This window comes from Dendrobates tinctorius, unplaced genomic scaffold (genome assembly GCF_039654945.1).
Source record: "Dendrobates tinctorius isolate UK_male_01 unplaced genomic scaffold, ASM3965494v1 ptg000064l, whole genome shotgun sequence".
Classification (NCBI taxonomy): Eukaryota; Metazoa; Chordata; class Amphibia; order Anura; family Dendrobatidae; genus Dendrobates; species Dendrobates tinctorius.
In genome coordinates this window covers 51,128,737-51,145,686 of record NW_027361732.1, presented here as the reverse complement: position 1 = coordinate 51,145,686, position 16,950 = coordinate 51,128,737, and the positions used below count along the sequence as shown (strand labels likewise).

Below are 16,950 nucleotides of genomic sequence, written 5' to 3'. Positions count from 1 at the left end.
CCCTCTGTATCAGTCTGTCATTGTAAGTTTGTTTTCTGTAAGTGATATCTGTAATTTGTATGTAACCCCTTCTCATGTACAGCACCATAGAATCAATGGTGCTATATAAATAAATAATAATAATAATAATAATAATAATTTGAGCATGTGTGTAAGTCTATGAATGGAATGTCAGTGTGCATGCACGACCAGGGAACACGAGTTACTCATTCTGGCGGGGTCTCAGCCACCAAACTGCCATTCATCTACTATCTATCACCTAACCTGTGAATTGTTTTTAAATATAATACTGTATATTGAATACTGCTATGATAGTATATTGCTGTGCAACAAAAGGATTCCACTTATATACAATTTCATTTTGTGTATTGTTTCCGCTCCAGAATGCATGTAAAAATGAATATCCCTCTCTGACATGCCTAATAATTGGTAGAGAGCGTGACAAAGCATCCTGAATGTGAATGGCAGTAATTGTCCACATTCAGACGCTAAATTTAGCAAGCATCATTGTCGTGCAGCTGAAATTAGTCACAAGTGCTCATCCCTCGTGTTTTCTGATGCTTGTTAATTATTCCCATGTATTTCAAGGACACAATTGCCACTGTACTATACATAGTAGTAAAATATTAATTAATATGATGCTCCATTTTTTTTAACAGAACGCAAAGTAGATGGGGATTAAAGTTCAGAACAAAGTTTCCATTGATCACTGTCAGTGAATGTGTTCCATATTGTCCATTATTTTATTTCATAACCTGAGCTGTTTCCTATATCAAGAAATCATATTCCTGATTTTAAGTTTCTAAAGAAAGGAGCAATCTGATTTATTTCTTTAGAAAGTCCATTAGGGGGATGATCATAATGTCTTTTGAGTACAAACATATATTGTATATAGTGTGAACATGTTCTAAGTATATATACAGAATAACGTAACCTATACCATTAATGATAAGTAAATAATTATATAGCTCTTAGCTCCCTCTACTGGTGGAGGAATCACAAGAAAAATCAATGAGGGACAAGCAAAATTTCAACAATGGCACCCCAAATGTTAGAAAGTGATTGCTTAGTGATATGCCATCATTTCCAGCAATAGCCTCTTCAGAGAGGAAGAGGATTTTAACTCTAGTGCAAACTATTGGAAGTAGCAATCATAGGGTATGTGCACACGTCGCCGATTCTGCTGCGGATCCACAGCGGATTTGGCCCTGCGGATCCGCAGCAGATTCTCCTGCATTGTACAGTACCATTCTATTCAATGTAAAATGAAAAACTCTGTGCAAATGCTGTGGAAAAATCCGCACGGAAACGCTGCGGGTTCGTTTCTGCAGCATGTCGTCAATTCCTTGTGCAGATCTGCAGTGTTTCTGCACACATTGACATGCATTGAGTCGGGCACTTCCGCAGCAAAACCACAGGTCTTAAAAAAAAAAGAGCGGTTTTGCTGCGGTTAAAACGCTGCAGATCGGGAAGGGGGAAGAGTGTGGGCGGTGACTGTATGCATGTGTAGTGTGTGGGCGGTGACTGTGTGCGTGTATGGTGTCTGTGCGTGTGTGTGTGGGGGTCTACGGGGCTGTGTGGGGCTTGCCGGGAGGGTCTGTGGGGCTGTGCGGGGCTTGTCAGGGGGTCTGCGGAGCTTGCCGGGGGGGTCTGCGGGGCTTGCCGGGGGGTCTGCGGGGGTTGCCGGGGGGTCTGCGGGGGTTGCCGGGGGGGTCTGTATTCAGGCATCGTCCGATGGGACTACAAGTCCCATCGGGCTATGCCTGCTACGAGTGACACATTAGCCAATGATGGGACAGTAATAGTCCCATCATCTGGCTAATGTGTTGAATGTAAAAATAAAACAAAAAAAAACATACAGAACATGCAACATATAACAGACAGAACATACATATAACATACAACACATACAGTAACAGAGTACATACTTACCAATCACCTAATTCCTCAAAGCCTTCGATCTCTTGTAATAAAAATAAAATAATAAATCAACCTATGCTTACCTTTCCGCCGTAGTCGGAATCTATCTATCTATTTGTGTAATGGAGTGTGGGTTGGACAAATGTAAAAGAGGAGGTTGGACAGAAATTACATCACAAATCTTTTTTTTTGTTAAATAACATATCTTTATTTAGCCTACAAAAACGCATACAAATCTGCATGTAAAAAACGCATGAAAAACCGCATCAAATCCGCATCAAAAACACACCTGCATTTTCTGCCAAGAGTTGCAGATTTTGTGCGGAAAAATCCGCTGCAGAATCCGCAACGTGTGCACACACCCATAAAAGTCAATATTGAGCCTTTAACGAGCCTTGTCACATGACTTAGGATAAAAGCCAAATCAGAATTTGGTTTAAGGCCGGGGTCACACTGGCGAGGAATACGGCCGAGTGAGAGGCGCTAAAAGCACGCATTAGACACGGACCAATGATTCTCTATGGGGTCCCTCGCACCAGCCGTATATTTCTCATCCGTATTCTACGCTCCGTGCCACTCGCAGCATGCTGAGATTGTCAGTGTACTACGGCCGTAGTACACCAATGCAAGTCTATGGGTGCGCAAAAAATACGGATTACACATGGACCACACATGTGACTTGCAAGAAATACGCACCAGGTGTCTTTTAGCAAAGCCGGAAATTCAGTGCGCTATACAGTAAACTCACACTGACAGGTTTAATAAAGAAACGAAAGAATAGATATATATATATATATATATATGCATTCTATGTGTCTATATCTATTCTTTGGTTTGTGTTTTAAAACCTGTCATAGGGCTCCATTATATGTCCATTTTGCAAGCCTGCGAGAAAATCTCGCCATACGGATGACATACGGAGCACTGTTTAGGGGCCATTCATCCGTATTACGCATGTAGAATACTGACCGTATTTTGCGTCGGTTAGTGTGACCCCGGCCTAAGTCTTCTTCTTCTCTGAAGAGGCAATTTGCATATTTAATTTCCCAGAGGAGCATGCAAGGCCTATAAGTCTCCTCACTCTTACAAGCCAGACAAGGAGAAATGTTACCCTTTATATTCTAGCAATATAGAACACATTTATTTTTAATTTTTCCTTTTTCTCAATTTAGATGACATATAGTGGTAACTTACTAAAACTCCAATCAATATGTCAATACATTGGGTTTAAATTAGCACTAGGTCATTCAGTGTCTAAAAATTAGTTAGACTCACCAAACATGACAGTGTAGCCAGTAATTATGTTAAATATTAGTCTTCTAGAATATGGAGCAATGAATTACCAATGGTTGGATGCTATACCACAAGGTCATATAGCATTTCATTGCAATTCCATTTGTAAATACAATTCTTACCCTTTATTTATATCTCCACCAATGGAAATGAGGTCATCCAGATCTTGACTTCTTAAAGATAAAAATAAAGAATAAAAGAATCATAACTATATCCGACATTAAGGAAGAATTTTTCATAGCCAAATGAAACAAAATCTGAAAAATCCACAGTAACAAATCTTTCGGTGTAATGTTGATGCTAAAAGAAAAAACCAGAACGTTACGGTCTCCATATCAATCACATGATGCTCCATTGTGACATTTGCTTGGTCCCTTGATGGTCTGTCTCTGGATCCGGCCTTTAGAGATAATATGTTGACACATGTGACTTCTGCAGCCTGTGATTGGCTATAGCTGTCAAAATGTCATTGCTGGACATAAGAATGCAGAGACAAGGCAAGGGCCGCCATGGAAAAGCAAAGGGAGAAATTCAGTACCTAAAAATCACGTAAAATGGAGCAGGAATAACGTGAGTTATCTGTGCTGCTGAAGAATAGTAGAAGGATCCAGGCGACCGAAGAATGTTCAGTGGGGTTTATTTGTCAAAGCATTTCAAAATCATCAAAGTCAAACCATATTGAACATTCTTCGGTCTACTGGATCTTTGACCCTGGTGTCCTAACATTCAGAACATTCTAGTATTACATACAGTATATAGTTCTCTGTAGTTCGGGGACATTTGTAATTGAATAACTGTAGGTCATTACACTAAATATGATATGTTAAAAATTTAGAGAGAATATGTCGCCAGGTTTTTGCTACTGTATATAATACAAGTGCAGCATAATCTAGAGATAGACATTTAGACACTAATTCCAGTGATATGTCAATTACTGGCTGCTTGCTGTAGTATCTATAAAATACCTGCATCGACAAGGGATTCAGTGAGCAATGGTTGTTTCTTTTTTAGAACGTTTATTCTTGGCCAAGTTTTGTAAAATCACATTTTTAAATTGTAATGGAAATGGATAACTGATGCATTTTTTCCAAACTATATTCCACTGAAATAGAGGTTTTCCAGGTTTATATAATTTTTCATTTAGCCCTATTATCTATCACGAATAGGGGGCTTTTACACTAATGAATTAAGAAGAAATATCTTCCTTCTTGCAGTTTTCTGCAGAGCCGAGTGTCAATTGCATGAATTCTATTATCTGACCACCAAGCTGGCTCTCTTACCCTTTTTTAACAGTAGTAGTAGACTTAACATCAATGAGATTATCAAGATTTCCCGTTCTAATAAAAAAAAAACATTTGAATTAACACAATTACGGTATACAAATAAACTAATTTACTAATATAGCAAAAAATACATTTACAATACATAGGACATGTGTTGAGGAGATGACTGCAGAGTTAAAGGGAATCTGTCAGCATCTGACTTCACCCTCAAAACTTTATATGCACAAGTACTGTAGCTCATTCAAAGACAAGTCCAGCAACACCTTTAGGCCGGTTTCACATGTCCTGATATTTCCGGTACCGGAGATATCCGTGTCCGTGTGGATAGGTAGGCCATCCATGTTACATCCGTGTGCTATCCGTATGTCCGTGTGTACCATCCGTGTGATCCGTGTGCTGTCCGTGAGTCCGTGTATTGAAAAAATTGGTTTCAATGTTAACCCTATGACTTCTAAAAACGCACACGGATGGCACATGGATGGCACACAGATGCCATCCGTGTGCAGTACGTGTTTACATGGACCCATTGACTTGTATGGGTCCGTGTGATCCGTGCTGTTGCGCAAAAACAGACATGTCAGCGTATTTTGCACACGGACACACGGTCCGTGAAAACACGCTGACATCTGCATAGACAAATTCGTTAGAATGTGTCTGTGTGTCAGTGTATCCGGTACGTGAGAAAACTGTCACTACACGTACCGGAGCCACTGACGTGTGAAACTGGCCTTACATGGCCAGACCATTCCTCCATTGCTGAGAAATCAGCCTTTGAATTGATATGCAAATGAGACTGAATAACTATTTATAGATCAGGAGTCTCTGTCACTCCAGCTCTATTTCCGCCCCTTCTGCTGACTAGGCTGTGTGACTTCAAGCAAATGAGCCATCAGTCAGACAGAACGAGGCGGTGCTGGGGATAGAGCTGGAGTGACAGAGGCTTCAGATCTAGAATAACTATTTAGCCTTACATATTTGCATTTGAATTCAAACAATGATCTCTCAGTAATGGAGGCACAGCCTGGCAGTGTAAAGGTATTGCTGGACTTGTCTTCGAAAAAGCTAGATATGCATATAAGCACATTGGGGCGGTGAAATCCTGCTGACAGATTTCCTTCAATGTACTGTACTTTTACTTTGCTGATTCCACACTTTGGATATGTACACAGTGAGTTTTTACATGGATTTTGAAGTGGTTGTGCTTTAAATCCATATAAAAGAATATTCAAAATATTTAAAGTGTTTTTATATGGAATGTAAAGCAAATTTGATTAAAAAAGATCAGTGTGAACATACCCTAAGAAATGTGCAGGTAAATGATAATTTGGAAAATCTCATTTACATACTGCAGGAAAAAATCCTCATAAATTTGTAAGTACCGTATACTCTGAAATTAGTATCTTTTGCAGTTTTCCTACAAAAGAATTTCAGATTTAACCCTTTGCATCTAAAGGGACATAGTCTACTGCAAAATCTAGTTCAAAATCTGATGTTGATAAGTAGAGATTAGTGATGAGCGAGTATACTCATTGCCCTGGTTATCTCCGAGTATTTTGGCGTGCTTGGAGATTTAGTGTTTGTCGCCTCAGCTGCATGATTTGCGGCTACTAGACAGCCTGAATACATGTGTGGAATTCCTAACAAACAGGCAATCCCCACATGTATTCAGAGTTGTTGCCATTGGCGTGATATTTGCTTTATACCACTTATGATACATCTCTCCACACATGTAGTCCTTGCTTAATTGCCTGAAAAAAACTAAGAAAAAACAGTTACCTGGTTTTGACATCTGATTTCTTAATTTCAATCAAGTTATCAAGGTTGTCATCCCTATAAGTAGAGAAATGTATACAGTCTATATCTTGAGAGCATCATGATTCAAAATGATATCTTCATACTGCTGCAAGATGTTTTTTATGACACAGAGCGCAGTGTGTGCAGTGATGATTCTCCGGTGCCAGCAGTGGGGCAGAGAGGTCATGTAACTGCAAGTATGTGACATGCATACCTCCCACCACATTATGACTAGACATGCGCAACCTCACTCAATACAAGTGAATTGAGCAAAGATTCAAATGTCTAGTCAACGTGTGGCCAGGAGTATCTATATCACCTACTTACTATCATGTCACCGCTTGGTCTGACCACCCGGAGTGAAAACTCCTGACATGACTGCAACTTTTTGTCATAAGCCAGGACAACCCCTTCAACAACATCTACGGGAATTTTTATTTTGTCACGGCAACTTGAGAGCCATAACAGCATTTATTTTATGTCAATTGATGCAGTCATATGGGGTCATTTAAAAAAAAAAAAAGGAAAAACATTATGGGGGTCACTGTATGAATTAACGATGAATTCTTATAACTTTTTATATGGCTTGAGGACCCGTCTATTTTTGATAACCAGCCTTGATAAAGTTGACAGCTGAGGGTTGCAGCCCTCAGCTGTCAGTTTTACCTGTCTGGTTATAAAAAATTCATGGGAACCCCACATTATTTTTTGTATTATTTATTGCCCAGGTGGCGACTGATGAATACTCCTATCAGCCACCGCCTGCTCTCACTGTTAACAGTTGAATACAACTCTCAACATTGGCCCCTGCTAGCACTGATCGCAGCGCGAGCAAGGAACAATGATGTGAGCTGTTTTCAGCACCTGGCGATGGGGAACAGCGCAAAAAGTACCACTGATTCCCAGGCGCCAGTACGTGTGTTACTGATGTGGCTGCACACGGGTGGCACAAGGTTGCCTCTCTTTGGGTTCTCTCCCCATTGAGAAAGCTACGTGCGAAGTGCGCATCGGGGCAGTGCTGTCGGACTAATATTGGTCCTCCTTCATCATGGGTGAGCAATATTATACATGACCTATCTCTCTTGTCTCACTTTGTACTTATGGATATACCCTTAACTATATATGGTACTCTGAGCTTGATTATATAGATGTATGGCTCATTGTGTGTTGTTTTATATGCTGGATCTGTTTATTGCTCTCCATCAAAATGCCTCCTTATTTGACACATTTATATATTGTGTATTGTTTTAATACATTATTTTTAAATTTATTGGTGCTTTGTGGCTACTCCATTTTTTCCTTTTGATTATAACGTTTGGGGTACTCCACCGCTTGATCATGCGGTACTGATCTATTGTATGGGAAGACACTAAACCCTAGTCCTTTACCTTGATAATGCTTTTGTGCCATATGAATTTTTTCACATTTGTATATTCTACATTTTTGCACACAATTGGATATAAAAGTTGACGTTTTTGCACTGATAAAACAGAATACACATAAGATGAAATAAGTAAACCAGGACACCTGTTCGTAAATTGTTCGGACACTTACTTTCTCTTAAAGTTCCTTGCTGTATTTGATATTTCAATAAAGTCATCCAGCTGTTCCCTTAAAAGAAAAGTTACAATATGTAAAGCGTAAATTTAAAAGATCAAATTTTAAGATTTACACTTTACTTTACAGTAATAGGTATAATACACGGTATAGAAATATATATTTAAAAATGTAAGATGAAATAGAACTTATGAACAAGTGGGATTGAAAAATGATCAGTTGTGTAATTTAATGCCATCCTTAACACTAAATATTTAGACCCATTATTTGCATTTTTTTAAAGTCACTTTTCTTTTTTTGTCATGTGGTAGTCACCGAAGTTTACTATGCCAAATCTATTAAAATGGTGCACGTGGTTTATGAATTTGGCACAAAGTAAAAAAAATGGTGTATTTTCCTGTCATTAACCATTATTGCGACTTTTTAAGCAAAATCTCACAAAATATGCAACTTTTTGAAAAGATTTTACATAAAGCTACATATTGGGACATTTTTTTAATGAAAACATCTGGATTCTGCCCACAAAGGGAAAAAACAAACAAAACAACTGAGGTAAGGTTGCAGGATTTGGGAATGTTTAGTTTGCAAAAGAGAAGACTGAGAGGAGACTTAATAGCTGTCTACAAATATCTAAAGGGCTGTCACATTGTAGAAGGATCAACTTTATTCTCATTTGCTCAAGGAAACACTAGAAGCAATGGGATGAAACTGAATGGGAGGAGACACAGATTAGATATTAGAAAAAACTTTTTGACAGTTAGAGTGATCAATGACTGGAACAAGCTGCCACGAGAAGTGGTGAGTTCTCCTTCAATGGAAGTCTTCAAACAGAGGCTGGACAGACATCTGACTGGGATAATTTAGTGAATCCTGCTTTGAGTAGGGGGTTGTACCAGATGGCCCAGGAGGTCCCTTCCAACTCTACGATTCTATGATTCTATGATATAAAATAGACTTCAAAAATGACACAAATACAGTAGAATAATAAACTGGGTACAAACAAAAGGCATAAAACTCGTTCACAAGACTAGACTAAAAACAGGTGGTAAAGCAATGGTGAATGAGGTCATAATTTCTTTATGCAGCCATTAGAAAGACATTTTCATGGAACTTCACTTTTATCCTACACAGGTTTGTTTGAGGAAATTAAAAACAACATGTTTTTCCTAGCTGTGCTCCATTTAGGTGGCTAACAATGCAATAGTAAGTATCTTGTCCTCTAACAATAGTGATGATCATGTGAGAAGCAATCATATAAAGCTTCAGTAAGTACAGTAATATTCTTTCAGCTTGGGTGTCATTTTTACCTCTTCTTTGCTTTCTCCGTGGTGGGTTTGATGTCAATGAGGTTATCAACATCGTGAGTACTATTAAATCAATAAAAACAGAGCAAAAATTAGCTATTTAGTAAAACCACTCAGCAGACAGGAAAACTGGTCACAGTTGGTCTACACTCTCTAAGTACATTATACATACAAAGGGTTTCTTTGTCAACTCTGCTTTATGTCTATGTGTCTATACTAATCATTTCTCACTAAATGTACCGAGCAAACAGCAGATTTCCATTTTTATGGGTGCCAGTTCAGAAGCATAACATGTAGATCAAGGTCTCCCACCTAGTTATAAAGACCCAGCACAACTGCTAAACCTGCACCCGTTAAAGCTATGCCCCTGTGCTAAACTACGTGTCTTCCATGGTCTGACCTACTGCATTTTATGGTATTCATCATTTGGTCCTAGCAAAGCATGAGATTGCTATGTGGCAAATTTAGACAATTTTGGCTTGTTTTATATACTTTGTACTCAAATCCCAATTTTTGTTTCTTTCTGAGCTCTTCATCGCGTTCATTCTTGCCAACCAATAAGTGATGAAGTATCCTAGAAATATGCCATCACTTACTAGGATAGAATATCCTTTTAAGCATATGGTCCACAGAAGCATTAGCTGCAGTATGGACCTGCATTGTAGCCCGTGTGGTGCTTTAGTGATGCTTTATTTCTTTAAGGGGGAAATACCTCTATGATATGATATGGCATAAGTTCAAACAAGTCTGTCACAGATTCCTCCTGTGAGCCTCCATGTGACTTCTGAAGGCACCCTAAGGTACATTATGGCCTGTGCTATTCTACTACTACCATACTCTGAACCATTGTGATGTGGATCCTGAATATAGTTCAATACTCATTTGTTTACTGTCACTTTTGACACATAGACAGCAATGGGCCAAGATTGATGTTGGGCATGCCAGATTAAATGAAGGGCTTACTGGAGTGTGATTCTCCAAATTATTTATTAGACACACACCGATTAATGAATTCAGCGCATCTTCTCTGTGAGATACACCTCTGGGCGCCTCACCAGGAATACTACGCATTTCTGGGGTAAGAAACGTCAGCAGTTTTAATGAAACGTATAGGAACATGCATCTACACCCTGTCCTGCCCCACCTCCTCCCAACCTCAATTTTGGTGGAAAATTCAAAACTGAAATCTCCCTGTTGCAAAAAATGTAGCTGCTTTTCAAAGATAGTTATTAAACGTCACAAAATAATACAGTGTGTCCATAAAGTCATGGTGCACTTTTGACCAGTCACCGGAAAGCAACAAAAAACTATAGAAATGTGAAATATGCTCCAATAAAAGAAAAACTCTCCCAGTTTCATACCTATTCAGCGCAGTTCAATGTGGCTGCATTTGTTGCCCTACACACATCCAAACAATAGTGAAGTTTTTGCCACACACAGGTAAGGATGTCTGGTATAACAGAGTGAATAACGTCTGTGATTCTCTGTTTTAAGTCATTAATGTTGTTGATACATTCAATGTACACATTTTGCTTCACATAACCCCAAAAATAAAATTCTAAGGGCGTCAGATCCGGGGATCATGGTATACTTGTATACTTTCCTGTGACTGGTCAAAAGTGTACCATGACTTTACGGACACACTGTATATATATTGTGACAGAACTGACATGTTACCTTTTATTGCTGGGCTCTTTTGTGGTTGAAATTTCAATGAGATTATCAATATCTTGGCTTCTGTTAGAAATAGGAGAACTGTGATTAATATATACTGTTATTATAGCTAAGTCTAGTTATAGATAGTGACAGACATTTCCCTGTAATACCGTTAGGTCTCTCCAAAGGAAAAGTATCAAATGCCATTGATGCCAGGGACAGAGATTGTAACCAAATAATTAGATAATTCCAAACAATTTGTGCACATGGAGGAATGTGTCATACTTTTTATTTGAAAGGGTTTTTCTCAGATAGCAAGATATCCCCTAACTGTGGGAAGGGGATAATTGCTAATTACCAGGGGTCTGACCACAGGGACCCAGAGTAATTGTAAGAACGGGACTCAGGAACCGGAGATCTGGACTGTGCAAAGCCCCATCTTGAATGGAGTGAAGGTGAACATGCTCAAGGTCGGCTCCATTCAGGATGGGACTTTGCATAGTCCGGTTCTCCATTCCCAGAGTCCGATATTTTACTTTTTAAAGTAAAATCCATAAAATTAAATTTTCAAAGAAAGGTATAATCACACGCAGCAGATTTGTAGCAGACATTAGAATGAATGACTGATCAAATTGAATGATTTTAGATGAATAGAACTGATTTTCAGTCGAAGCAAAAAGTGATGCTGACTAGTACTGTAAATCCACTTGAATCAACCATACCTCTGCTTTCTTTCCATTGGACTTCTTCTTTCTCCACTTTCTGAAATCACTGGCTTACTGGGGTATGAATGCCTTAAAAATTAATATTATATATAACATTACATATTAGTACATGCCTGTGGGTAATTTCATTAGCCATTTTTTATGTAATTAAACATTATTATTATTGAGGCAATTTTCATACTTTTAGCATACAGTAAAAAAATAAAATTGGAAATATAGTAACATTAATATATCGAAATTCCAGTAAATGTTATGAAAGTATAAATCTATATATACAGTATTTAGAAAATGCCAGCCAGAATTTTATAATTACAGGCGCCTTCATGTAAGGACATTTTTTTTTTTTTTTTTTTTTTTTTTAAATGGCAAATAAATTATGTAGGCACCTCCTAAACATAAAGGTTAAAAATGATAAATATACATCGGAATCTTTATGAAGTCATTAAAATTACAGAGCTCCAAAATCTCTATGGTCTACTTGTCATTATGAATGTCATAATGTTGATAAGTGTCCTAATAGATTGACGATCAATGGGGCTGATTCATCACAACTGGCATAGCCCCCCGCTCATGCTACACCAGTCATAATGGAGTAGAAAAGGCGCATGCCACTTAATGTGAGTGGTGTTTGCCTCTGTGCGCTGCACACAGAAATGTTACACCAGACTGGAGTGGCATCTCTTGTGGCACCTTCTTAAAAAGCCTCAGCCCATCTTGCCCAAACACACTGCACATAAAATCTTCATACAATTCCAAAAACTACTTGCTCTTTATCTTCCTGCTCCTACTGATTTCAGGGGACATCTCCCCCAACCCCGGTCCACCATCCCCCAACCTCAACCCCTACCCTACCTCACATCGAAACCTTAATAATCTTACTAATATCACTTGCACTCCTTCATCTCCTTCTTTCAATTGTGCCCCTTGGAATCCACGGTCTGTATGCAACAAGCTTCCTTTCCTACACAATTACTTTCTGAAAAACTCTCTGAATTTGTTGGCCCTCACGGAAACCTGGATTCAGGATTCTGACACTGTCTCTCCTGCTGCCATTTCCCATGGTGGCTTACAATTCTCCCATTCCCCGAGACCGACAAATAGACCTGGTGGTGGAGTCGGCATACTCCTGTCCCCACAATGCACTTTCCAGGTCATCCCCTCAGTTCCATCACTCTCATTCCCTTCTTTTGAAGTCCACACCATCAGGCTCTTTCGTCCCCTCTCCCTCAGAGTAGCGGTCATATACCGGCCCCCAGGCTCACCCACCCACTTCCTGGACCATTTCTCTGCCTGGCTGCCGCACTTCATGTCCTCAGAACTACCAACCCTTATCCTGGGAGACTTCAACATCCCCATTAACAGCCCCACTTCCACATCTGCATCCCAGCTTCTATCACTAACCACTTCTCTAGGCTTCTCTCAGCTCTCAACCTCTGAAACACACAAAGACGGTAACACCCTGGACCTGGTTTTCGCCCGGCTCTGCTCAATCTCCTACCTAGATAACTCACCGCTTCCCCTCTCTGACCACAACATTCTCTCCTTTACACTCACAAATCCTCGCTCACCCCAGCACCCTCCTACCTACCATTCAGTCAGAAATCTACAAGCCATTAACCCTCATACACTTTCAGACTCCCTACACTCATCATTGTCCCCAATCTCTTCTTTGTCCTGTCCTGATCTGGCTGTACATCACTTCAATGACACTCTTAGAAGCACCCTTGACCAAGTAGCTCCCCTCACCCTCAGAACCTCCAAACACAGAGTGAAACAGCCCTGGCTCACATCGCAAACCCGATTTCTCCAGCGATGCTCTAGGTGTGCTGAACGCTTATGGAGGAAAACACACACACCAGAAGACTTCATACACTTCAAATTTATGTTAAGGACATATAACTCTGCCCTTCACCTCGCCAAACAGACCTACTTCACCACCCTGATCTCCTCACTATCCAACAACCCCAAGAAACTTTTTGACACCTTTCACTCCCTCCTCAGGCCAAAAGCACAAGCCCCTATCACAGACATTTGCGCTGATGACCTGGCCTCCCACTTTATAGAGAAAATAGACAATATCCGTCAGGAAATCCGCTCCCAATCACCAAGTTCAGTGACTCCCATCCCTCCCTGCATTTCCCCTGGCTCACTCTCCACATTTGCTCCCATCACAGAAGAAGAAGTCTCCAGGCTCCTCTCCTCTTCTCGTCCAACTACATGCACAACCGACCCCATTCCCTCACATCTCCTCCAGTCTCTCTCCCCAGTCGTCACAACTCACCTAACTACAATCTTTAATCTCTCCCTCTCCTCTGGCATTTTCCCCTCCTCCTTCAAACACTCTATCATTACTCCATTACTAAAGAAACCCACCCTTGACCCATCCTGCACAAACAACTACAGACCAGTCTCCAATCTCCCCTTCATCTCTAAACTCTTGGAGCGCCTGATATACTCACGCCTTACCCGTTACCTCTCCACTCACTCCCTCCTAGACCCTTCACAGTCCGGTTTCCGCCCCCTACATTCGACAGAAACTGCACTCATCAAAGTGACCAATGACCTTCTGACAGCAAAACGTAATGGTGACCATTCTCTGCTCATTCTTCTCGACCTTTCTGCAGCTTTCGACACTGTTGACCATCCTCTCCTACTCTCTAGGCTCCAGTCACTAGGCATTAAGGACACTGCTCTTTCCTGGTTCTCCTCCTATCTTTCCGACCGCTCCTTCAGTGTCCTGTTTTCTGGCTCCACTTCATCTCCTCTTCCTCTCACTGTTGGGGTACCTCAGGGCTCAGTCCTTGGCCCCCTTCTCTTCTCTCTCTATACAGCCCCAATTGGACAGACCATCAGCAGATTTGGCTTTCAGTACCATCTTTATGCTGATGACACACAACTGTACACATCATCCCCTGACCTTACCTCCGCTGTACTACAGAACGCCACTGACTGTCTGTCTGCAGTCTCCAACATCATGTCTGCTCTCTATCTGAAACTCAACCTCTCCAAAACTGAACTTCTTCTGCTCCCACCATCTACTAACCTCCCTAAATCTGACATTTCCCTCTCTGTGGGTGGCACCATAATAACACCCCGACAGCAGGTGCGCTGTCTGGGTGTTATGTTCGACTCCGATCTCTCCTTCACCTCCCATATACAATCTCTTGCCCGCTCATGCCGCTTACACCTAAAGAACATCTCTAGAATCCGCCCTTTTCTCACCATGGAAACAACAAAAACTCTCACTGTCGCCCTGATCCACTCCCGCCTAGACTACTGTAATGCTCTATTAATTGGCCTCCCTCTCACTCGACTCTCCCCTCTCCAGTCTATCCTTAATGCAGCAGCCAGGGTTGTCCATCTGGCTAATCGTTTCTCAGACGCGTCCGCTCTTCGCCAGTCGTTACACTGGCTGCCAATTCATTACAGGGTACAATTCAAAGTACTTGTTCTCACCCACAAAGCTCTCCACAGTGCGGCACCCCCTTACATCTCCTCCCTCATTTCTGTCTATCGGCCTAACCGACCGCTGCGCTCTGCAAATGACTTTCGACTAACCTCTGCCCTAATCCGTACCTCCCACTCCCGACTCCAAGACTTCTCCCGTGCTGCGCCAATCCTCTGGAATGCTCTACCCCAAAATATTAGGACCATCCACAATTTGCATAGTTTTAGGCGCTCGCTCAAAACACATTTGTTCAGAGCGGCCTATCACATTCAGTAATCAAAGTCATGTTTGTGTGTGTGTAGCCCATTCACTATCTCCATCTAACCCCCACCCCCTGAAGATGGCTGGACCGTCATTGTAAATACATCATTGTAAATACAAACCTGTGCTTTGTATCCCCCCCACCTCATTGTAGATTGTAAGCTCCACGAGCAGGGTCGTCTTATTTCGCTTTAATTATTGTATTGTTAACGTTGTTACTTATGACTGTTGTGTTTGAAACTGTTCAACTGTAAAGCGCTGCGGAATATGTTGGCGCTATATAAATAAAGATTATTATTATTATTATTATTATTGTGCAAAAAAGTGCAACCTCTTTCCATGAATCAAATTAGCAGATGTGACCACACTTTGTGCAGCCGCAGTTCTGCCCACTTTGGCAAAGCTGATCCAAAGTGTCCAAAAGTTGACTTTTTTTGTTCTTCTCTGTCATTCTTGTGGCATAAAAGCTTTGATGAATCGGCCCCAATGTGTTTGGAGACCCCTAGACTTTCCCGCAACAGATAAAGCTGGGGGAGAGTAGGCTCTAGCACATTGGATTTCCAATGGCTGATTCTTAAATTATCATATGGAAAATCGGAGCACTTGGCCAAGCCGAGATCTCCTGCATGTGGACGAGTCAAAGAAGCTACTGTACCTGTTGTCTAAACATCTAATGTATATTGGGGACTTTACCTAAGTTTGGATTTACACCAAAGATAAGAATTTTGTTATTCAATTTCATATTTGGAACAGAAAAGCAAAATTCACAACAAGGATGCATCAATCACAGAACAGACCCCATCAGAGGGTCCCCTTTCCTTGTAACTGTATCCATCATGTTTGTTACGCCTTTTATCTTTTTTTAAAAATAGTGCAGCATATAAGGCTATTTGTTCTGGTAAGGATGATGAATTTTTTGGATGTGCACTTCACCTAACGGTTCACCAATGTTACACTAATGTAAAAAACAAATATATGGATGGCACACCGATGTCACACAAATGTAAAATACGGACATATGGATGGCACATCGATGCTACACTAATGTAAAATACGGACATATGGATGGTACACCGATGTTACACAAATGTAAAATACGGACATATGGCTGGCACACCGATGCTACACTAATGTAAAATACGGACATATGGATGGCACACCGATGCTACACTAATGTAAAATACGGACATATGGATGGCACACCGATGTCACACAAATGTAAAATACGGACATATGGATGGTACACCGATGTTACACTAATGTAAAATACGGACATATGGATGGCACACCGATGCTACACTAATGTAAAATACGGACATATGGATGGCACACCGATGTCACACAAATGTAAAATACGGACATATGGATGGTACACCGATGTCACACAAATGTAAAATACGGACATATGGATGGCACACCGATGTTACACAAATGTAAAATACGGACATATGGCTGGCACACCGATGCTACACTAATGTAAAATACGGACATATGGATGGCACACCGATGCTACACTAATGTAAAATACGGACATATGGATGGCACACCGATGTCACACAAATGTAAAATACGGACATATGGATGGTACACCGATGTTACACTAATGTAAAATACGGACATATGGATGGCACACCGATGCTACACTAATGTAAAATACGGACATATGGATGGCACACCGATGTTACACTAATGTAAAATACGGACATATG

The 16,950-nt window shown here is 40.6% G+C and overlaps 1 protein-coding gene across 4 annotated transcripts in view; it reads right to left on the bottom strand.

Annotated features, from left to right (window-relative positions):
- Positions 1-16,950, bottom strand: part of SCEL (sciellin) — a 150,458-nt gene that overhangs the window by 14,609 nt on the left and 118,899 nt on the right. For 2 of the 4 annotated variants that reach the window (XM_073580421.1, XM_073580424.1), the window contains 7 exons: positions 11,530-11,601; positions 10,829-10,888; positions 9,155-9,214; positions 7,845-7,901; positions 6,273-6,326; positions 4,494-4,550; positions 3,336-3,386 (listed from right to left, as the gene is read on the bottom strand). In XM_073580421.1, coding sequence (XP_073436522.1) covers positions 3,336-3,386; positions 4,494-4,550; positions 6,273-6,326; positions 7,845-7,901; positions 9,155-9,214; positions 10,829-10,888; positions 11,530-11,601 — 411 coding nt within the window. The remainder of the gene's footprint in view (positions 1-3,335; positions 3,387-4,493; positions 4,551-6,272; positions 6,327-7,844; positions 7,902-9,154; positions 9,215-10,828; positions 10,889-11,529; positions 11,602-16,950) is intronic. The other 2 variants (XM_073580422.1, XM_073580423.1) reach the window with 2 other exon arrangements.